The sequence below is a fragment of the Bombus affinis genome, chromosome 1 (genome assembly GCF_024516045.1).
Source record: "Bombus affinis isolate iyBomAffi1 chromosome 1, iyBomAffi1.2, whole genome shotgun sequence".
In the NCBI taxonomy this organism is placed as follows: domain Eukaryota; kingdom Metazoa; phylum Arthropoda; class Insecta; order Hymenoptera; family Apidae; genus Bombus; species Bombus affinis.
In genome coordinates, this window is record NC_066344.1 from 3,141,971 (window position 1) to 3,166,182 (window position 24,212).

Here is a 24,212-nt window from a genome sequence, read left to right on the forward strand (position 1 = left end):
GTGCAGTATAATAATTAAAAATGAACACACGTATATTCCCAGATTACCTTTTTAATAGAAGTATCTAATTGTTTATGTTACTCCATAACATACAAAAATACAGCTTAATTATGAACAATTTTCAGAAACAGGTTAATGAGTGCGACCTATTTGGAATAAAATATCAAATTTAACTGGGATTACCAATTGTTTATGCAATATCGTTGAAATTTCACTTTCAGATGTTTAACGATTTTATTAGCATAGATTATCACGAATCGTTACGTTCTTGCGTGCAGTTAACAGCTTTCAGAAATGTTCCCATTTCGTATTTTTTCCATTCAAATGAGATACTAATATGCATATATCTAAGTACATGTAGTGCAACAATCGATAAATCGATCTAATCGAGTATTTAATAATATTCACGATCTCACTTACGACAAGCTTGCACAATCAAACTAATTTACACGTTTCTCTTATTCCATGCAAACTTGTGACTTATTGCTATCACGGACACGTGACTCTAGCACGTCGTATACGCTAATATTGAACAATTGTTTAAAATATTCCACGTTTATTAGATAATAATATAAAATTGGATAAAACATTTCAATGAATCATTTACATTTAACGCAGACAAAAAAATGTTTAAAAATAAACTCCTTATCGCAAAATTCCTAATTAGCTCGTAGAATTTCTTGCAATTTCTTTTCCTTATAATTTCCAGGTCCTTCAGAAATTCTTTGAAGGATAAAGTCTGTTCCTTATAACTGCTAACTAAACAAATTTTCATAAACCAAATCTTTCCTTCGACATTTCCATCTGGTCCAAACAAATCTTTTTCGCAGAATTCTCAATTCGCCGAAAATACGTTTATTAATTTATCACAGAGGAATACCCCGGACATATCTATCAACATTCGTCTCCACTACAACCACGACTCGATTTATACAAATTTCTTTACAGCCATCGCAATTGTCAAACATACCACTTGGACGGCCATTCACCCTGTCAAAGCAATAGAACCACGTCTCAAAGGCTGTCTCAGAGTGTTTGGAAATGCATTTCTGCTTGGTCAGTTTGGCGTCGCGAGTTTCGCTTTTTCTTATTGGAACCGCCTTCTGACTCGGCGAGGCTTCCCATTTCTTTTCGCGTTGACAGCTATCGTCCTTGTATCGCCAAATTTCTTAAAGGTTACGATACCGTTGCATGTCTTCGTCTCTTCAACCTAAAGATCTTATCGTAGTTGTCGATTCAAAAAGTCCCAAATATTTCCTTGTAACTCAGTTGCTGCAAAAACGTCGTAAGAAATTTCTCATTTCTTTTGGTTTCGGCAAGTTTCGAACGTTCGCTAATTTACGAAACTCGTTTCTGTCGTGGTCTAACCGTCAGGAATTGGTGCGTTCAAGGCCATCGAGTTAGAGAACCCTTGGTTACGCTCGGTCCGCTTTTTCTCTTCGCTTTGTTCAAGACGAGGGAACGTGTTTGGAAAGGATCAGAAAGAGTACAAACAGCGTTCGCGATCCATGTAAAAATACTTCGTGCTCCGTGTGCTGTACAAATTTCGCAAACTAATACCCTGACATTTTTATTTCGCCTGGCAAATGGCGTTGACCTGTCGGGATTAAACAGTGAGTTTAAATATCTGTTGGACTGATTATTTCGACAGAGTCGTTCAGATCGATATCAATACGGTTTTTCATCATCCGTGAACAGAAGAGAAGTGTGCATTTCCATCGAACGAAACGGAGAGACACGGAGAAACACGTGTTTCGTATTTGCCACATCAAATACGCGACTCGAATAAAAGTTTATTTTTCCCACTGCCTCATTGTACCATTCCGGTGTAATTACATGCGAAATTTGTGTAAATATTTTTTTTCCTTGATGCAGAAGCGCGTTAAATAATAGCCGGAAATGAATGATGCGCGTTGTGATTCGATCATAATGGGAATATTAATTCAATTAAAATAACAGCGAGTCTGGCCAGTTGTTTGACTATCAAATCGTTGTAGAAGTGCAACGGAAACGAGAGGAAATCAATCAACACGGGGAAAACATGTAACAACGATTCCCATATTCGATGTTCGTATTTCCCATTTTATATCGATAGTGAAATTGCACGGGTGTTCCGCCTTTAATAACTTTTGCTCGAACGGAATCGTTTGTTTAACAATGCCTCGATGTTTTTAATGAAAACGTGCGAGAGCGTGCGTTCAATTGGATCAATTAGAAACATCGTTATGCGTAACGTCGTGCGAGATTCGAATGGATCGGATATTATCGAATTTCTTCCTTTAGAGCGTTTTATTGCGGTTCAATAAATTTGGCGAAATGAATTGTCGTATGAGGTTTATGTTTGGAATAATCCTATACAGGGACAGTAAGCTTCAAAAGCTCCGGGTATTTGGTTAATTGGCTGCAGCATTGAATCAATAGCGTAAAAGCTGGTTCAATAATTTTATATCGTTCCTTTTTGCTTGTTATTAGCCAGTTTCTTCGTTAATACGAGTTATATTTATTGTAAATATATGTAGATCAAGTGAAATAAACGTATATTACGTGTTATAGTACATCGTTGGCTATACTTGTTAAATATTCATTCATATATATTTACGTATATATTATATTTTTCTATAAATTCATTCAACAATTTTTTGACGATCCTGCAATCACTCTGCAATGACTCTGCAACGACTCATTGACGATTCTACCACTTGTTACTACGTTTCTCTGGTATCTGTCTCACGGCATTCCACGATGATTCTACGATAACTGTTTGACGATACGCATCATATCGATGTCACATATTATACAATTTTTTCTACTGCAATCTCAAATATTTTATACCTGTCGTCATAAGCCTAAATCTTCACGCTATTCACCCGTATTCATGGAAATCGCTATTTCGTTTTCTTTCATTCACTGTCGATGTTCAAGCACTCGTCGCTCGACGATTCACTGCATCCGCAGATCATTCCACGCAGCTTCTATAATTACAAACTTCTTCATATCGGATTACCGGATATACGTGTGTTGAATTCCAATTATTAATTCCGAGACCTCAACTTTCGGTATTCAATAGGCTAATTATAATTACAAAAGTGTTTCTGTTCAGAATAAACAAACGAATGCAAGAATTCCCAGGGAATTCCCGATTTCGAATAATCGGTTTTTATCTTTATTTCCACGCGATCGGCACCCGCATTACTCGCAATTAAACTCACGGGAGGAAGAACGATGCAGGCCAAGTCCATGGAACTGACCGCGGGGCTCTCGAGTGGAAAACGACTTTTCTTTTAAATCAACCAACGAGGAAAATCCTCGTGAAACCGCGAACTTGATGGTTTACCTCGGTTCCTTCTTCCTCGTTGCGCTCGTCAATCCTGATCGATTTCAACTTTCGTCGTGATCGACTCGCAATCGGAAAAGACGATTCTTTAACCCATTAAGGACCAAGTAATACAATAACACGCGTAAACGCAACGTTATAATTAAATAAATTTTAATTATTATCGTGTAAAGCGAACATTACAATTAAACAAATTTTATATTTTATACTTTCTCGATGTCTGTCAGATGATGTATTCGTGTTTTTCCGGATTTCGATCACTTTTTATTCCGACGTTTCGTAAATATTCCAGTTCGTTTCTTCAGGGCGGGAAATTTCAGCTACGAAACAGCGAAACAAAGCGTAACGTTAAAAACATAATCGAAACATGAGAAACGACAAACGCATGAACGTAAATAGAGTATGTTATTGTTTCGTCAAGTTAATGAAAAACGTATTATAAAAAGCGATACGTTGAAAGAAACAAGACAGACGAAAACAATCCTCACATTTCAATCTTCTCTATTAATTAGCCGCGACGCATATCCAAAATGTCAAGTCTAAGTATCCCTTTTACGTTTATGTTGTGGGAAAGAACAGGAAAATAATTAGCCGCGTTGGAGCGTGTCGTCACAGTTTATAAAAGCGGACGAGAGTGGGATTGGAACAAAATCGAGCCGTGAGTTTTACGTGTCTAGGCGTCTACGTATCGTTGTCGAGTTCAGTTTCCTTCTTCGTCGTCTTCGAGAATGAGATCGACGCTGACTCGCGTCGACGGCGTTCGATCGCTTCCCGAGATCCGCGCGCGTGTCGATCGCGTGCTTCCACTTTTTTGACGGAAGAAATCATTGAGCCATTGGGAACAAGAAGGTGCAAGACTGGCAACAAGCGAAGAAGGAAATTCTTTTTTCATTCAATTTTCTTTCCATTTGTATTTATTAGAAACGGCAGAGTTTTTCGAGAAAAATTGTGCGCGACGATCGAAAATTCAGAATCTCAAGTGAAAGGAAGTTTATGGAAAAGGAGAAGATACTTTGCTTGGAATCATCAGACTTTCTAAGAAAAAGTATCCTGAGCGACCTTGGATTTAACCACGTTTTAACAGGGTAATTTAATTTCTACAACGTTTCGATGCGGTTTACAAATATCGTATAAATAGAACGTTGGTAATTAACCGCGAGATGTCTTGTTTACGTAGTGTTGTATCAAATAGACAGAGTATATGTACAATATAATGACTTCACATAATTGAGATCGTTGGATTACAGGTGTATCACAACAGTTTGTGTTATATTCATTAATATTAGAATACTTCATTTTAATTTTAATTTCTATTGTATCCTGTAATTTGTATTCTGCGTTTCGCGTGATATGGCCTACAATATATATATATAAAGATATATACTACGATTATAATAACAAATAAATATAATAGTATGAACTACAAATTCAAATTAATTCGTACAAGCTGCATTTAATATAACTACAAATTAATATTGATCGATCTAATTCCAATGTAATCAAAATTGTTGTGATCATTGATAATCTAATGGACGAAGTTCAGGGTTAAATGGTTCCATTGGAAGTTGTCAGACAGTTTATAAGCAAAAACTGTTCCGCATGAACAAACTTTCGAGTATATTATCAAAATTGACGATTCGATTCAATAAAAGCGTGTGCTATTGCTTTGACGATATATGTATAATATTGTAAGTATATATGTAGAATCTCTGTTTACACAATCGCGCCACAGGGTGATCCGTAATTAAATATCTATTTTATTAGATTATTTATTACGACGATAACGTTATAGTGTACATATATTGAATGTATTATAAAATACGGGTACAGAAAAAGTGTCCTGCGTGCAGGCGTAATTGGAAAGTATCCAAAGGAACATTTATCCCACTTGACCTTGAATCTTGATAATTCTCATTACGACTTTAACCTGTTTCACTGGTTTCCCTCAGTTACTATCGAGATTGTATATCTTGTAACTTAATCTCACTATCCACTTTCATAATCTTAAATGAATCATAGTCTTTACAATAGTAGAACCATTCGACGTATTGTTATTTTCAATTCCTGTGTTCTAAAGATAACAATTATCCGATTAACCAGAATCCTTTGTTTCTCTTGATGGTAAAAGAATGTCTACGGATCATGTTTTCTTTCCAATTTCGCGCAATACATTTTTATTATAAACAGTAAATGTGTGAAAATGTCTATCTTTTATTAACCAAATGCTTGTTAATTTTAATGATATTATTTCATCCCATCATCCCATCAGATAATTTGTACGATTAAATAAAACTCGAATTTTTAAGCATCGGGCTTCTAGCAAATAACATTTCTAGCAAAAATTATTCGGAAGCTTCAAAAGGATAAAATCAATCTAGTAGTCTGTTCACAAAGGTCGGCAGTGTTGTTACAATCGTAAAAGCTCAATTAGCGGTACGCGTGCTTACCCATTGCATAAATGACAGATAATGTTATCAAGTAATTCATTCAGCCATAAACACTTGGGTTACGGTCTTAATAAACAAAGACCTTCGATTTTCTCAGTCTTATTCTGTGCCAGAAAACTTAACAAGGTCGATATTACTCGCTTTTAAATACATAATGGAACTGTGATAAAAATTAGTTACAATTTTTCTCTATGCGGGTTTACTAACACTTCATGCAATTATCAGCATGTGTCACTGCCTGTACATATGCACAATGACGAAATAGGTAATACCGTAAGAATTCATATGTCGCAGTTGCCTCTTGCGCTAATTTAACGGCTGTTGATTATTTTCTAACATTCCACAAGAAAATAGTTAACCTTTAACGTAAGCTTCGAGTGAAATAGTTAGGCTATGCGTGTTTTCATTGCAATGATATACAAAGGATTCGAGTAACAAACATCGACTAACTAATGCAGTTAAATATACAATATGCTAAATATAAAATACATTATAGGGGAAAATAAGGTATAACGGAGCAGATGAATAAAATTGAACGTCAATGTTTCTCTTAGATAAGAGATACGAACGAATTGTTGTCGTATGATATGAGACTGAACGTCCTTACAATAGTTCGTGATCGACCATCGACCAGTACACACGTTATTTCTCGACTGACAGACTCGAAGAAATTTTTGATGTGGATATTTTGATTTTGTGTTGATTTCTCTGTCATCTTTTAAAACCTGTATTTTGAAAATTTAGAACAATAAACACAACATTGAATTCTGTAGCCCTTACGTTGTATTTTGACGTTTTATCTGGTTCTTTATACCACGTTGAAGTGTAAATATTAAATGTTATGAGACAAAAGGGAACATTTTGGTAGTAAATGAGATAAGTGAGGTATAACGTCTGTACATATATTTATAGGAGAGATTAGAAATGTTTCCTGGTACTTATTATTCTTTTTTGCAATTAGTAGATCGTGAAATAAAATTGTAATTGCTGTCCTAGTTTCCCGGGAAATTGACACGATTCGTGAAATGTCAAGGGTGGGCCCATGAGGCTTGCACCGGCGCTCGGTAAGAAGATGACGTATTTATTTCTGAACTTTGTTCGTGAAATAACAAAACTGAAACATATGTTTATATATATTGACATATATTATATAAATAAATAATTTTGAATTCATATGAATAAAGATTTTGCAGTTTTAAATCTACCACTTGAACGAAGCGAATATTTCTAGACTTTACTAAATCTTATTTTCTTTCTTTAATAATCTAAGGCCTACTTAAAGCTTCTATTGAAACCCTATGCTTTTATCGCCTTTCGATTTTTTATTATCACAATCCAAAGTTACCTAAGCGTTCCATTATGTCCCACTTGTCTGTGTATATTTTTTGAAAAATCAAAAAAGAAAACATTTGTTTATTTCTATAAAATAAATCTAGGAAAATAGATCAAGGAAATGTCCCAAACATTGTGTGCACAAATAATAGTGCAACGCAAGATTTTGTTCGAAATTAATTTTTCAAGAATAATACAATTCAAAGAAATAAATGCTACAAAGACCTTTACGTAAAGAATCAGCAAAATATATTCTGTGTGCAGAGAAATTTGATGATTAAATGTTTGAAAAGTAAAAAGTTGAGGACAATAGACACTCGAAAAATTGTGCACTAACTTACATGGCACACCAGTGTAGCGTTATTGCTCGTCGTACCATCGACAAAGGTAATTTATCCTATCGATGAAATTAGATTTCAACAACCGAGGAGGATACAAATGTGTTACGTGACAATGCAGAAATTGTGAACGATTTCATTATCGAAATCATTGAGTTTCATCTATTGTTTTAAGTGGAGTGATTTTACAAAATCGACAACCGTAAAAAGGAGCTAATGAAATACCAAGATAGAATGATAGATACTTCGACGTCGAATAAAAGACAGTGACTATTGTTGTCAGCAATCGTATCATCGGTAATCGGACTTCGTTATTTATACCGTTGCGAATCAGCGTTTTTGTTATCGACGAAATCCAACTTGTCGCGATCACTCTCGATCGACGAGTTATCGTTACACTGATCACAGTGACGTAATTGGAACCGCAAATCCCGGTTACATTTAACTAATTGCGATTTCGTGATTACTCGTCACAACACCGCGAAACGGTAACCGCGTTGCTTTCATCTTTGTCGTTAATTCTCTGTGGTTTTCCAATCAATCATTGCACATTTTTTCGCGTAATGTAGGTTAAACAACGTGTTTCTTTCTGGTAATTTAATTCTATTATTAAACCTTGCGATAAAGACCTAGTGAGATCTTTAAGTTATTATTATTATTGGCGGCAGTATCTTTCTTATCGTTTTGTTGTTCTTTGTGTTAAAAATAGCTTTCGAAGGAGTATATTTTTTAATTAAGATGCCTTTAAACTTGTCTTAGAATTTATCTTGTTAAATAAATTCAACTGTTCGAAAGAAACCTCGTCTTCTTTATTCCTTTAGTAATTTTCACTTTAAGAATCTTCAATTATCTTTTTTTTTTTTTTTATTAGAACTACCTTTATGAATACATATCTTGTTTAAAATGCTTTCAATCTTATTTTCAAATTGTTACGAAATTCAATACTTTGTAAAATTCTGTATCTATTATAATTAAATTTATGTAAAATCAGTGATATTAAATTACAAGAGTTGAAGATCGTTGAATATATCATAGAAGAGAATCTCTCGTAATATAATCCACCATACAGGTAATAAAGGAATGGCCGTAAATATCACGGTGATCATGTTTTCCAGAATTGAACCGCGCTTTTACACGCGACGAACTCCGCGAAAATCCATGTAACGAATGAACGAATAACGAAGGTAATTTAAGGTTTGCATACCGTATCAAATTTCCCTATGTATCCATACCATACTCAACGGAAAGTTTGCTTCCATAACAAGATACACGTAGGTTTCGTGTACGTGGAAACAATTTACTTGGAACGTTCGGAAAATGGAACATGATATTTTAAATAAATCGTCGACGAAGTTTCTTACCATATTTCATAACCATAATAGGTATATATCACAAACTAGTAGATACATCAGATTTTTCCTCTTGTAATAATAATATTTCTTTCCATTTATAGCTTCGTCCATAACTCATCTAATGCTTGTTAACTTTAAAGGAAAATGTTCATTAAGATAAATTCCTAATATGATTTTAAAAATAGTATAATTTAGAATTCTAGAAAAGTATAATATAATTGAATTTTTAGAACGGTATAATTTAGTTTTCCTTATAATGCAAAAATTTAATAAGCTTCATTTTCGTTTCGTAAATATACCATTGACTTATTCTTTATGGGTGTGTGCGTAATTCTAGTCCACTTGATGCAGAATTTTAATAATAAAATTTGTTAATAATAAAGCTAAGAAAGAAACACAAGAAAGGTTACAAATTTTCGTTTGCTCAAGCTTTTACAGAAAATTTTCTTCTTCTAATCATAAAGCTAACCAAGATACCCGATATATATGGTATTAATTAATTAAAAATAACAAATAATAAATATTTTAGTGTCTTTAGTTATTTTACAATCATCGATACAATTGTTGGTTATATTTTGAAAAATTATGATTGAAATTCATACATCTACATATATTTTTGCAATCTAGTACTTACACGAACAAAACAATTTTAACGTACACATATGTAGGGTGCAATTTTGGAAATGGATTCAGCGATAATATTTTAAATTCATCAAAAATGATGTTCAATAAGAGAACTTAAATTAAAGGTAGACAAATATGAATATAGACTTCGTATGTTGTATCCATTTTCGATTTTTTTCTTCGATTCCAACATGCACGTTGTGGTATGCAATACATAGTAGTGTGCTATAGATTGCAAAATACGAAAAGAACTCTCAAACACTTCATTCGTCATGTAGACAAGCATATGCTTCATTCGCGAAGCGCCTGATCGGAATAGTTAAGACTCGACTGACTTACAGTATCGAAATTCCAACGTTTATGGTTTATGGTTTTCAACGGCGATGAAAAGCGAAAGGGAAGCCAGACCCGAGAGAGTTCATTGTTGGTGAAACGTGCGAATGAAAATTACTCGAAACGAAAACACAAGACACATCCGAGGCTCGGATGTAACTTCGTTTTCGATTGCCCGATTTATTAATCGACAGCCGTACACTTTTCTACGCGCGAAGAACTCTGGACAATAATTCGTGCATTCGTCTGTGCTGAATTTTCTTTCGTAAGCTAAGTATTCACCGTTGGAAAAACAGCGTCGTAAATTATATAGGAGCTACGACGACGGTAGAAACTTCCTCGGAAAAATACAATCTTTCAGGATTGCATTTTTCCAGCGGGAAAGGGGGACGGAGATTTCTGCTGGCGGGAAAAAAAGGTATAGGTTATTTTGTGAAATGCGGAGGATAAAACGCGGATTATTTGTGCTTATGCGAATCGTTCCTAAAATACCGAGATTAATCTGCATCACTGCAACTGTGTTGTAACTGTTAACTGAGTATATTCGCTTCCTCTTATTTTAGTATCAAGTATTGTATCGTATAGATGTTTGAACAAATGTTTCGAGAAAAGATAGCTATATAAATATAATATAAATATATATTCTGTACATTTATTATTATTTACATAGAGTGAGAGTCAAAGTACAAAAATGTGATTTGTATAATATTGATTTACCTGTTCTTACTTATGTCTTTTTTACTATTAATTTGTATTCCTACGTACGTTATATCTGTTCAATCGATTATATCTTCATATCTTTCCAATGCTACTGTATGAGCAAAGGTGTCAAAGAAATTGTTATATAAACATAATAAATTGTACACTCTGTGCATACGACTATTGTACTATACGTATACAATGAGAAAAAGCGAGTATACACCTTATAAAAATGAAGTTCCTATGATATTCATTTACTTACAGACTCCTACCTATGTTCTTTCCTACTAATTTCTATTACTGCATACTTTATGCTTTCCTAATGAATTTTTAATTTACGTAACATATGTATAAATTTCTTTTGTGTGTGTATATAAAAGCTTGTTAAAAAATATTTTTGTCATTCACATTTTTGACTCTCGCTGTATCTCTGTATGTATAATTGTATGTCTGCTCAGTTTGATTCCGGTCCTTCTGGAGCGTCTGACCTTCTGAAGTTACAAGTAAATGGAAGAAATCTGTTGTATGTAAATAGTTGGAAAAGAGAAAGAGGACGGACAGAGCACTTAATTATTCCTATATTATACGAACAAAAGTAGAAACCAATTTTCGTGGAACTTTTTTACACATGCATATAAATGAATATACACTATTAACAATGTCGATAGCAATTACAATGATAAAAGACACTCGATTATCCTATTTGAAGAAGAATTCAAATTTAAACGCATCTCGATTAAAACAAATGATTGCAGGCTTTAATTACAGGTTCATAAATCGTAAAGATGGAATTTTTCCCCACAAATATACCTATGTGTAAATAATCTGAAGGAATAGATTGTATATACTGAATATAAACATTCGCGAGGTGGAAAGAATTCGCATAGAATTGTTTAATTCTTTTAGAACTCTCAGAAAAAGTTAATAGTAAATCATAGTGAAATAAATTAAACACACGATGTTTACGAATAATAAATTTTCATATTTTGAAAACTCTATTACAGTTTATGTAACAACGAAGGATAGATACTATAACAAGATTCTTGGAAAACACCGTCTAGATCATCTGCTTAAACTCACATTGCTAACAGTTTGCCATTATGCAACAACAGGAAGATACATTATCCGTGTTAAGAATCGGTATAATTATATCCGTTTTCTATAAAAATTGCGTAACGGTGGCGCGTCAATGCGCTTATTATCATAACTAGATATTTTTTTCGTGCGCCCTTCGTTCAGCTGTAAGTAAGAAACGCGTCGTAGGTCCAATTAAATATCGATCTTTTATCATAATCCTCTGAATCTTCACATACCCTCGGAAATCGTTAAAAATGAAACGAAATAAAAAGTCTAAGTTATCAGTTCAAAGCTGATACGATTTTGTAAAATTCTTCGATTCATAGTAATTAATAAACTGTGCGTTATTATGCAGCTTTATATTTTCATTCGTATTAAGAACAAATATGGTATCTCGCCAGTAATTTGTTTCACCTGATAAATATTATAATAGGGATTTTCATTTCAATATTTTACGCATTCTGCCATATTATGCGCATTTTTATATCTTCAAATTTCGCATAAATGCGTAAGTATTCACAGTCTAGTAATTAAAAATAAAGATACAAATAAATAAATAAGAAGAAGAGAGGGAAAGTTTATTGAAAACCAGAATATGTTTTGAAAAATAAATAGATTATTGTTCTTCCATACACGATGAAAGTACAGTAATCCCTTCACCATGGAAATTCACTGATAAGTGAACGACGCTCGGACGCGTCGGCGCGCCATAATTATCGCAATTATGATTTAATTGTGCGACAATGATAATGGACAGAATTCACGTGATAATAATAACAGACGGAATAATAGAATAAACAACGACGAGACTGCATTATCAAGCAAAAGAAATGACAAATGGACAGATCAAAGATTTATATCGGAGAAAATGTTTGTGAACGTACGGGCAAAAGTGTAATTAAGTCCCCTTTTCGGCCCAGTAATTGAAGTACAATATCGAAATGAATTCAGAATATTATTCAGAATATTGAAAGCGCCTGAAACACGAGGAATCGACGATAATATCGATAATATGTAATATAATAAAATGATCGTATTATTTACCAACAGGAATGATCATCGACAGGGGTGAATGTTAGCGATGTTGTTTAATATATTTAAAAAATGATCAACTAATTAATTATTGGAAATAAATGTATACAACGATACAATAATAATATTCCACGCGCTATAGTGTTTGAATATTAAGAACCAACATTAGGAATAAATCAATAGACAAAAGAAATAAATTTAATAAACAACTGCTTCTATATCCGAAAATTGTACATATATATCTAATATGAATTATTATAACTTTTTGATTTACATCTTACGTTTAAATCGGTGTTACACGTAATACGCGTAATCACATAATCTAAAAGTACGTGCCAACTGGGATTTACGCCGTAGGCGCTGAACGTATTAAACGACTCAACTCATTTAGTTTTCATCCCTTGATAACAGATGTACCATAACGTCGGTCATAAAGCCCCAGTCTACGACGTAACGGAGTTTCAAAACGCGCCTAGCGTGCGGGCGTAAGTGAATTTTATGCGAATTTTGTGTGCAACTGTGGTCGAACTGTCGAGGTAAATTAAAGAATTACAGGATAAAAACTGTTTGCGATATGACAGCACGATTTTCTTTTCCGTTATTTTACCGCATCTACGAAAGTGATAAGTTATCGACGTACGTACTTGTGCGTACAACGATAATCGGTTTGACGATAATCATCGCTGACACAGTGTGTAAAGATAATGTCGTATAAAGTCACGTGGCACGTAATGATCGTGTTGTATGCAAGAACATCAGCTTGAGAGAGAAGCTCGTCTTTATTGCATGCTTTTGTCGCATAACGGCTTCCAAGATGAGATTAAATAACGCAGTTATATCAAGTTATTTGAAGTCGTAAACGCATAATACAGTTATCTCGAAGTTACATTGACGAGATGAGCATAAATCCTGACGAATGTCAACGCGTTAAACACTGTGGAGTACTATCCGAGTTTGTGATAATGCTGCTACTATTACGTATCATCCAACATCCTGTGGATTAACTGTTTTAAATATGGATCGTTATTAGATTTGAACACAGATAATATTTGATTAAAGTTAACAAGAGTATGTATAAATTTTTCTATATTGACAACTACGCGTCAAATGTTTGATATCTTAAAATTCTTCTAAACCGTATCGAATAGTTATTGTTCACAGTTTCATTCGTTTTGACAATATTATATTGATAGAATTTTTACCCTTTTAAAAAATGTACAAATGTGACTTCTTTCGTCCTTACAAGTTTTACAAATTACTTCTTGCACTATTTGGAATATTCATCGCTCGAGAATATTATTTACAGACTTTAATTTATCTTTAAATAATGCAACACCTTATCGTACGTATCGCGTCTATTACACCGAGACTCATTTCCTCATAAATTAATTGCCGTATTATTTCGACTACTCATCGTTCACAACCATTGTACAAAAGCATCCATTCATTTTTACAGTAGATCTTATCGTTACTATACTAAGCAATCGATTATATTGAAACTTAGAAATTCTTATTTTGCGTTAATCACGCCAAAGCTCTAAGCTCGTTATTCTACCAAAATATATCTCTAAAAGAACGCAATCTTTCTCGTTTCCTTCTTGTCCGAATTACGTCCCCTCTTAATTGAATCGAGACACTAATGATTAATTGAATTAACAGGGTAAAAGTAGGTAAATGAAAAGTAAACCGAGAAAATAAGCAGCAGCGGTGATAAATTCGAGTCGTGAAGGATTTAGGGTGAGAACCGCGTTTCCCGTGTCCTAATGGCACGTCGGCCATAAAGCGTCGACTCGTAACACAGGATCGAAGGTTACAAAGCGAAAACAACTGGCTCGAAACGGGGGAGGACAAGCGTGCAAAGCCGTTTCCATGCTCGCAAGCGCGGCCTTATTGCAGCCCTGGCTACGGGATACGTATCACGGGATCCTGTTAGTATCTTAGTTGGCTTTATTTCCGTTATCTCTGCGCCAAGCTAAACCAGAATCGCCGCGCTGTTCCGACACGTACTACCTGTTTACGACTGTTCGCCGCGTTCCACGGAGGACCAAGATTTCCTCGTATGACAGAACTTGGGCGGATCAACCGTTTGAAAACGGTTTCGAATTGAATAATATTGGCCAAAGTTGTCGTAGGAGATATAGAAAGGAAAGAAACGTTTTGGCAACAAATTTTAACATTGTCACGTTAATGCGATTTGGATCGCTACATGATTTGTTGTGTGAAAGCTTAATCTTTCTGCGGAATTCTATTTCCTTTTTCTTTAAGTATTGTTATATTTTTTTTAACAGCTCGACACGCGTCTATTTTGTGATATCCTGCGATAATCTTTTTTTGCAAATTGTATTTTATAATTCCTAAGCTATTATAATCGCTAACGACAGAAATCAACCCGCGTGAAAGTGTTAAGATATCAAAATGGTAGATAATGTCGATCGTTTTGATTTTAGGGCCGAATATTCTCAAATTTCTAAGCCATTCAGTATTCTACAAGCATAAATTCGAAGAACTCGACATGAAAATAATTTTTGAGAACCAATTTAACTTTGAATCTGAAGTGTAATTGCTTTTGTAATCTTTTTGAAACTAATCTTGTTAAAGTTCGACCGCTACAGTAACCTTAATTATTTAAAATCTTTTTGTGTCCTGTCTGAAAAAATTGAAAACTAATATAATATTGGAAAAACTAATATAACAATCGAATGATTCTATCTTTCTCTATCTATGGATTAACTGAGTATGCTCATTTGTTCTTGCTTTTCGACATAGAATTGCTGGCATAGTGGGATTCTCTACATATTTTTCTACAAAACTTCTGCTCCTGAAACTATCATCAATCCCTTAGAAATGCTTGAGATCATTTTCCGCCCCCAATTACACTCATTGTTTGAATCATAATGAAACCCATTTTCTTATCTAAAATATTTAAATATTTGCCCGATAAGAGAGATATTGAATTCTTTACTAGAGTTCTTATAGTAACAATAATATTATAATAATTCAGGTGTCTATAGAAACGAATATATTTTTTCAGAAGCTTTAAATTTTTACTGATAACTCACTATTACGATATCGACTTGTAAGCGCGGATTTAAAGAAATTTATTTAATCAAAGATTTTAACTAATCTCTATCCTAACAAAATTAATTCGAAAAGTTCCACAGCATATTTACCTCACAAACCAATGAAACAGACTGCACAACTCACACACCAGTATCTACTCCAATAATTCTCTCGTTCTTCAACTTTCAAACCGTCCGACTATAAAATCTGAAGGCTCAATGACAACCATGGAGCGTGGGATATTACGACAGATGTTTATTGGAATCGTTTGTAAGTAGTACTTGATCAAAAATCAAACCAGCATCGTAAATCATTGACCTGAATAGGAGAATCGATTGAAAAAAGAAGCGGCTGAATATTTTCAAATTATTCATCGTCGCATAGGCAACCTTCTGATCATCGATAGTGGATTGAACGAAGGATGGAGCACTCCTATTATACCAAAATTCGACCAGGACGATCCTTTGAAAGTATCCAGCGACAAAGTGGTTTGGATAGTGAATTTGATGTACGTCGGTGTTGGTCTTGGCTCAGTCGTGCCGTTTCTTTTGATGGACAGAATCGGTCGCAAAGGAACGCTACTGTTCGCCACGATACCAAAGATTGCCAGCTGGATTTTAATCGGTTTGGCAGCTACTGTTCCACAGCTTTACTGTGGTAGAATACTTGCTGGCATTGGATGTGGGATAACGTACGCTGTGATGCCTATGTACTTGGGCGAAGTTAGCAGCAAAAGGACTCGTGGGCCGTTAGGTAGTACTAATTTTTATTTTCTTATTTTTTATTTATACAGTATGAGATCGTTACAGACGTAATAGTCGAATTTTTATTGAAATGTTCGACGTCTATAATTTCATTGAAAATCGCACGAATCATGGTATAATCTTAGTTCAAGCTAGCCGTCGCTATATTTATGACAGAAAGTGTTGATTCATTACTTGGACAATCTTCTATTTTATAACTTCTGTTATGATAAAACGGTTGATGATAAACCTGCAAACACCTGTTATATCGCAATCGTCTAGTTTCAAGCGTTAAAACGAAACGTTATGACATATTCAATTATTAACTTGTGAAAAACTTTAGAAATTTCTGAAATCGATCATCTCATATGTATCCTGCAACCTATTTTGTTTTCTATCTTTTGTTGCTTATCTACGATTACTCTTTCATGAAGTTATTTCGATATTAAGTTATAAGTAAAAGTATGACTTTGAAAGATGTTACGTTAAAACAATCTACCATTGGTATGAAAAAGTTACATCAGAAAATAGTATATAACAAATAACATTATCAGTAATATTCAAGGAAAGATCTGAACTGTACGTCATAAATATTTTACGGTGAATTACGTCTTCCTTAACATTATCTCCAATGAAATTATAGACTATATTCTATGATATATACTTTTATTTTTATCACATTCAATTCACTCCTTATCCCTTTGGTTTGGTGTTTAGGTACATCGTTATGAAATTTCAAAACCTCTTTTCAATGCATAATGTATTCAAGTTTACATAGAACTTTAATATATTAGCATAGGCAAACTTCGAATAATAAGGTTAATTGGTCTCACGTTATTAAGGGTCGTGTTATACAAATATTATTACACAAGCATTACTATAGTAATAATATACATGTATTACGTGATGATTATTTATTTGTTATTAACAATACTGTATTATCCGTTAATCTTACCAAAAACGCTAAATATTCCTAAGAATAGCGAAAAAGGAGAATTTCATAGAACCCGTAACAAACATCGCGTTACGCGATGATCGCTTGTACAGAATTCTTACACCATTGATTGTACGGTTAATCAAAAAGGGAGCAATCTTTTATACCATTAATCAAAAATTTCCCCTCCCAAAGATCTATCACTCCTGTTCCTAAAATCTAAACCTAAAGCCAACAATGTAACCACGATTAATCTCCCAAATCCCTTAACACTGTCCGAATCCCATAAAATAAACCGATCTCTTAGATGATCCAAAAGATAAGCAAACTTGTCGTCCAGGTACTCTGATGGCTGTGCTTCTAAACACGGGGATGATGCTAGCGTACGCGATCGGCTTATGGGTGTCTCGTTTCACGATGTCCATGATCTCGGTCTCGATACCCTTAATATTCCTCTTGACGTTTGTCTGGTTACCGGAAAGCTCCGTGTTCCTCACGAAGAAGAACAAACTAATATCCGCGGAGAGGACGTTGAAATGGGCGTTAGGAAAGGACGACGTGATGGAGGAACTGGAAGAAATCAAACGGATCGTGGCGACCGAAGATCACAGCCCCGATAGAACGCTGGGAAGATCATTGCAGGAGATGTTCACTAGGCGTGAGAATCGTCGTGCTTTTCGTATCGCTGTGATTGTCATGAGCGCGTTGACGTTAACGGGGGCAGCTCCTTTGCTCGCTTATCAATCGTTCATATTCGAGGAAGCTGGCTTCGAGGTCGCAACGAACATTAGCATCGTGATCACTGGATGTGCAATTGTATTAGCTGGAAGCGTGTGCGTGTTGCTGGTGAGGATGGCCGGCAAGAGATTGCTGTTGCTGATCTCAACGCCCATCTGTGTGGTGTCCTTGACGATGATGGGAATCTTCTTCGGGCTCCTGACGAGCGACCACGACGTCTCCAAGCTACGATGGATACCCAGCGTGTTCCTTGTGATTTATGTGCTTGGGTACGGACTCGCGCTGAACCCGATCCCGTTGGCCTACGTAGGCGAGATCTTTCACATAGACGTGAAGGTACCCGCCGCCATATTCTGCTCAGTTTATTACGCCATCGCTACCACCACCATGGTAAAATTCTATCAGGTAGGTATTTGAGAGATACGGTAATCATCGTTGCTTAATTATTGAAACGGCGATCAGGTGATGGACTTTTGATTCGATTTGAGTAAAGACTTTGGATTGCCGTAAGAATAAAATTATTCGGTATTAATCGAACATGATGGTGTTTCACTTCAATTGAATGTTTTCTTGGAAATAGAGCCGGAATGCGTTTTCTTATTCATTAACGAAGTATAGGGATTCACGTATAAACGAAACGTTTAAATTAAGGAAAAAAGAAGCGGGAAAAAATGATTAGAATGTTTACACGATTTTAAAATATACTTGTTAACGATAAAAAATAGCTATTTTAAGATTATTGACATGTTTTACATATTAACATCTATTTTTTGCATTGTATAGTATCAGATTCAGTTTTTGAAACCATATAAACTTTTAATTATTTTTTCCTGTCTTCGATAATGGAAGAAGTAACGTAGATATTCAATTTCGACGAGATACACTGTTTAATTGTACATATCAAATATCATTCTTTTCTCTTTTTTTTTTACAATAGAATAGAAACATTTTTATTTTGCGATTGTTTTGCAATTCTCATTTTTCTTTTTTTCTTTTTGCAAATAGGACGAGAATATCTTTGTTAGTTACGAATGGAAGAATATATTGGCGTAGATTAAATACTATCCTTCTATTTCTATTTTTATCTCTATTTTCGCGGTAGAAGCGTCTTTTTATCACCATGGAATGTAAATTTATATGCAAACGAAACATTAGCCAGCTTCTTTGTTTTTATTTTATCGGTTCTTTTTATTAGCGTATGGCAAAAACTTGAATGTAAACTAAATATTATCCTCGTTTAGTTTTATTTTCCCGAGGTTCCCGAGATATGTAATTGGGGAAAATCCCATATCAGTAGCTATTTGTTCCGAATAGTAATCGGTTTTTACACTTTCGATGTTTCAGACACAATAGCAAAATTGAAACTTTTATCGAGCAAGAGATACCGTTGGTCGTAGAAATACTCGACTACGTTATATATTGAATATATTATACGTAAAAATTATTTTATTAATTATAAATCTATCATTAATAAATATTTATTACTTTACATTGCAGTAATGATATAATTTTTTTCAAAAGAAAATGTGTGTTAAGTACGTGAATGCTTATACGTACCTAGTACAAATATGAAGCACGTGAATGATATTTCTGTAACGAACTGTAATTCCATAATCTAAAAACATGCGTTTCGTAACGCATCGATGGAACGCAAAAACGACGAAGAATTTATAAAATATTTTTCTAACGATTTTTCCTTCCTTCGTTATTGCATACCAGAGAAGATCATCGTCGTGTATCCGCATAACTTACGTGCATGTAATAGACTCGTGCAAACTCGAATAATTATTTCGCCTTATTCGTAGGTGCTGCAAGAATCGTACGGAACGTATATGCCAATATTGGTGTTCGCTGTGATTACTTTACTTATATGGTTACTAATTTATCGATACGTGCCAGAGACCGAAGGGAAGACCTTGGAGGAAATACAAATAGAATTACGAAGAAAATATTGACAATTTTTATTGACTCGATTCAGCGTTGTAAATTATTTAATAAAGGATATATAACACTCTTAAATAAACGTAGTGGATACTTCGTTTTTCTTACTTTGTAGCCTTACTTTGTTGAACTATGAGTTTGATATACGTATGTACGATATAAGGTAGAATAGATGTTAGAGTTTCCCTGTAACATGAAAAGTCTAATATTAAATCGAGTCGAGATTTGAATATTTAAAGGACATTATTAGTTCATCTGGAGATGTTCTAACTTTAATCAGAGTTTCAACAATGTTCAATGTATAATAATCTCGTCTTTGAAACTTGTGAATTAACATGCAATGGCAACGTATTGTTGGATTAGAGAGCTAGTTTTCTGCTAATTAAACTCTTCCCGCATGATATCCAACTATACGTCTAATTCACTACAGAAGCAAGTTTCCCTATAAATAACGAAATTTATTCCATTAGATTCTCGCATTTATTACATTGCATATATTGACATTGTATATTGTATATTTTATATATTGGATATATTATGGATAAATTATATATTGGATATATTGATTATACTGAAAGTACTTTCCGATACTCTTCAATACAATTAATAATTGTTTTAATAAGCACCATTCGAATCTTTATTCATGAAAATTCTACATTTCTATTAATTTATTTTCTCAACATGAAATCTTTGCTTTTAAATATTTGAAAACAGCATTATTCCATAATTGTTATATATAATTTGTAGCTTCTCACTGCCAATTAGTCCAATAAGAATTGTGTATATGCATGTGTGTATGTATGTATATACATTGCAACTAACTTCTTCAAGTACAGTAACACACTATCAACTGTTCTATACGTTACATCGAAACTACATAAATTTTCAAGTATTTATTACATGTAACGTCATCGTACAAATTAATACTCTTAAACTTCGTTTCGCTATTTCCAACATTCTTAGTCTTTCTCTTAATTTATAGGAATAGAAGGAATCCCTTTAAAAGTCAATTAAATGCCATTTAATCTTTGGAGAAAGCTAACTACAGCACTGAAACAACGCGTTATTCCTATTGAAATCTACATTTAAAAATTTCTAATCGCGACAGCTGTATAATCCCATAAAACCCACGCAAGCCAAAAATTCGACCGGCCACAAAATCCAAAAAATTCAAACAGCCCGCTATAGATTAAATACCTAGCGTGGTCCAAAAGTATGACGAAGAACGCATAGAATGCAAACCGATTACGTAAACAGCGTGGTGAACGTGATCATGGAAATTCGCGAGAGGCGGAAGGTGAAAAACGAAGACGAAGGGAGGAAAAAAAACGATGAAGGGGTGGCCGGTGATCAATACCGACGTGCTCTTGATTCCCCCGGAATCAGGCACGACGGAGAGGGCAAACTGTAATTTCGACAAATTACACTGGAAACTGCGTCAGAGGTTGGGGGCGGCGGGTGGGGCGGGAAAGCTTAGAAGAGGACCGTGCGACTTGTTTGATCGCGAAGTTCGCTATCTGCAAAGAGAATCGTTAAGCAGCGATATCACGGACGCCGAGGCGTTCTCGCACGTTTCCCTCTTTCTCTTTCCTCTCCTGGCTAAACTATTTGAGTTTCCGTTTAAAAAACGCGCGTGCCGCGTAACCGAACTGTGCTCGAAACGCGGCGCAGCAAGCTTTCTCGTTCCGTGTTTATTTAGAGTGGGCCGCAGAGGATTTGTTTGCGTTCGCCGCGTCATACGAAATTTTCCCGGGTCAGTGTACACACTTTACCACCGGTTTAGCGAACTTTGACAATCTTTTTGCCTTTTTTCCCCTCTCTTTTGTTTTTTCCATTTTGTAGTTTTTCTTTCTTCCTTTTCTGTCCCCCTTTTGTTTTCGTTCCGGGCTTCGCCTGTTGGCTTACAATTAGACTAGCTCGGACAATTCCAGCGTGTTGTCAAAGTATCGTAGAACGTTTCGTTGAATGGCGAACGACCACGCAATTGGCCGTAGTTTAGAAACTTTCTTCGAGTTGCCGCAGTTGTGAATTTAGTTGAGCCTGAAAGGGTTTGCGGGTTATATCGGTACGCGAAATGTGTTTGCATGGAATGCAGATATCCTTTTTTCTTTTTTTGTAGAAAATTCGCTCGAGATGCTTGGTCGAGTACTACGAAACGCGAAGATTTCTAGTTGCACATTTGTATCAGTATTTACTAATATTTCATTACATCTTATGGTTTCTCTATGGTATTTTTTTATACAATTTATTTGAAGAAAAAAGTTACGTCCTTTAAAATAAAAGTTGAGTTATTGTTACAGTCGTTGAAAGGATAATTATTCGAAGCAGCGTGAAATCGAAACAGACATCGGAACGAGCAAAAGAAAGAACAAGTGAACGAGTGTACAAGGCGATATTCTGTTCAACCAAAATTTTTTTATTTCGTCGCGCTTACGCGAGACCCGGTGCACGATGCTTAAGCAGAGTGCAAACAAATACAGTTTGCAGGTGTAAATAAAATCGTTTCGGTTCTCACTTGGTCGAAACTATGCAGCGATTCGTACAAAACTGAAATTACTGTAGCGGATATTAAAATCTACGCATTACTCCTCCGGTGAAAATTACCGGCTTCCTGTTTATTTTATCTCGAAAGTTACTGCACATCGTAATAGGGCAAATATTTTCACGGAAATGTGAAACCGGGCTCAAAGAAATTATGCGTAATTATAAGTAATTATATGTAAATTCGTGATAACCAAAACACTGTTCCGTGCTGTTTAAATATTTCGATGAAAAATATTCATTTTTAAATATCTACAAATAAAAATATGGAACGATACTAATTCTATAATATGATATAGTATTTTTATAATGTCATAGTAGACGTATAACAATCGTAGCACCATTTTCTTTATTATTTTCTCAAATATCTGAAAAGTCAAATTTGTTGTCAGTTTTATAATATCATAGTGCAGTAGTAAATGTTTAAAAACCAAAAACTATTCTTTCCTGTATTCTATATCAATACAATCTCTTCAAAAATCGAGAAAAATACAGATACATAACAATTTAAATTTTCTAACACGATAATTCTTTCTCGCAACAGTTGTTCTTTTACCTAATCTTAGGTATTCTTCTATAATACAATACTTTTATAATGAAATAATGCACATCTAACTGTTAAACATTGCTTATTCGTTTATTTTCCATTAATTCAATAATTCCAAAGTTTTCAAATATCTAAAAATACAAATATGCAAAAACGTTAATCTCATAATATGGTAACTTTGTTCTGCAATTATTCTTTTTCATTTCAATAATGTAACAAGGAAACTTTGATCTAGAAAAGTGTGAAAAAACGATACAAAGCAAGTTTATTAAAATTTCGCGTGAAATTCCACTCCTTTCACCACAAAAATTCCGCTTTCGTGTTACTCGCAGCGTTCCTGGCATTGGCCAGCTAGTTCTCCAAAATTCCATCACACCACACAATATTTCTCGCAATCAAAGTCCACACTTCCTCGATCATCGCTTTTCCACGTCCTTTATCTAACGTGATAACAAAGGATCGCTACGGTATCCTGGTTTTTATAAACTTCAGTGCAGACGATGAGCCGCAGCTTCGGTGCAGGCAATCCGAGCCTCGAAAATATTCAAATACACCGTGCGATGAAACACAAATAACCGTCAGTGAAAGGAAATTCAAAATATAGGTATAAATAACAGTTCAAACAATACACTTCGCTTCACAATATGCAGTCTAAACTCTGAAATAACTTAATTTAAGTTTTAATAGATCGATAATGTCTTCTGGTAAGTATTTTACAGAGAAAATATCAAGGATTATTACATTCAAGTGAATTTTTTGTATCTGGAATTATTATTATTCTTCATCTTCTATCATCTATCATTTATCCTTTGGTGTTTATTAAATTACTTGCTGAAAAATTTACCTCGCACAAATCATCGTGTAACAAACATTACAGATAACGCACATGATATATTTCACGTCAGACTACAAAAGTAACAGAAACTTGAGAAAGAATCAGAGTCATATTCAAATTATTTAATGAAACATCGTATCATGCGTTATAACGTTAATGGAAAATGTTATGTATACAAAAATTATTATTATTATTATTACTATTATTATTATCAATAATAAGAAGTAACAGGGGACATCCATTCTATAGACTTCTATAAAAAGGAAAAAGACAAATACAAACAGTAGAACGTGAAAATATATTGT

The 24,212-nt window shown here is 34.4% G+C and overlaps 2 protein-coding genes and 1 long non-coding RNA gene across 5 annotated transcripts in view; 2 read left to right on the forward strand and 1 right to left on the reverse strand.

The window, feature by feature from the left end:
- Window positions 1-24,212, forward strand: part of LOC126925934 (glutamate receptor 1) — a 335,799-nt gene that overhangs the window by 238,765 nt on the left and 72,822 nt on the right. The window lies entirely within an intron of this gene.
- On the forward strand, window positions 1,463-20,066 carry LOC126915058 (facilitated trehalose transporter Tret1-like). Of its 2 annotated transcripts, XM_050719428.1 has the most exons (6): window positions 3,988-4,183; window positions 4,256-4,419; window positions 15,722-15,898; window positions 16,013-16,381; window positions 17,646-18,448; window positions 19,849-20,066. In XM_050719428.1, the coding sequence occupies exons 3-6, from the start codon at window positions 15,847-15,849 to the stop codon at window positions 19,996-19,998; spliced, it is 1,374 nt and encodes a 457-aa protein (XP_050575385.1). In that variant the 5' UTR covers window positions 3,988-4,183; window positions 4,256-4,419; window positions 15,722-15,846; the 3' UTR covers window positions 19,999-20,066. The 2 variants fall into 2 exon arrangements, with proteins under 2 accessions (XP_050575473.1, XP_050575385.1); XM_050719516.1 differs by lacking the exons at window positions 3,988-4,183; window positions 4,256-4,419 and adding an exon at window positions 1,463-1,613.
- LOC126916161 (uncharacterized) overlaps window positions 19,981-24,212 on the reverse strand; it is a 218,078-nt gene continuing 213,846 nt past the window's right edge. The window contains exon 5 of the long non-coding RNA XR_007710500.1: window positions 19,981-20,170. This is a non-coding gene — a long non-coding RNA (uncharacterized LOC126916161). The remainder of the gene's footprint in view (window positions 20,171-24,212) is intronic.

What these genes read in the sequence shown, in the direction of transcription:
- LOC126915058 (XM_050719516.1), top strand. Translation starts at nt 15,847, where the DNA reads ATGACAACCATGGAGCGTGGGATATTACGACAGATGTTTATTGGAATC. An exon ending in GATGTTTATTGGAATCGTTT is followed by an intron (nt 15,899 to 16,012) that starts GTAAGTAGTACT and finishes ATCGTCGCATAG; the next exon opens with GCAACCTTCTGATCATCGAT. An exon ending in CCATGGTAAAATTCTATCAG is followed by an intron (nt 18,449 to 19,848) that starts GTAGGTATTTGA and finishes CCTTATTCGTAG; the next exon opens with GTGCTGCAAGAATCGTACGG.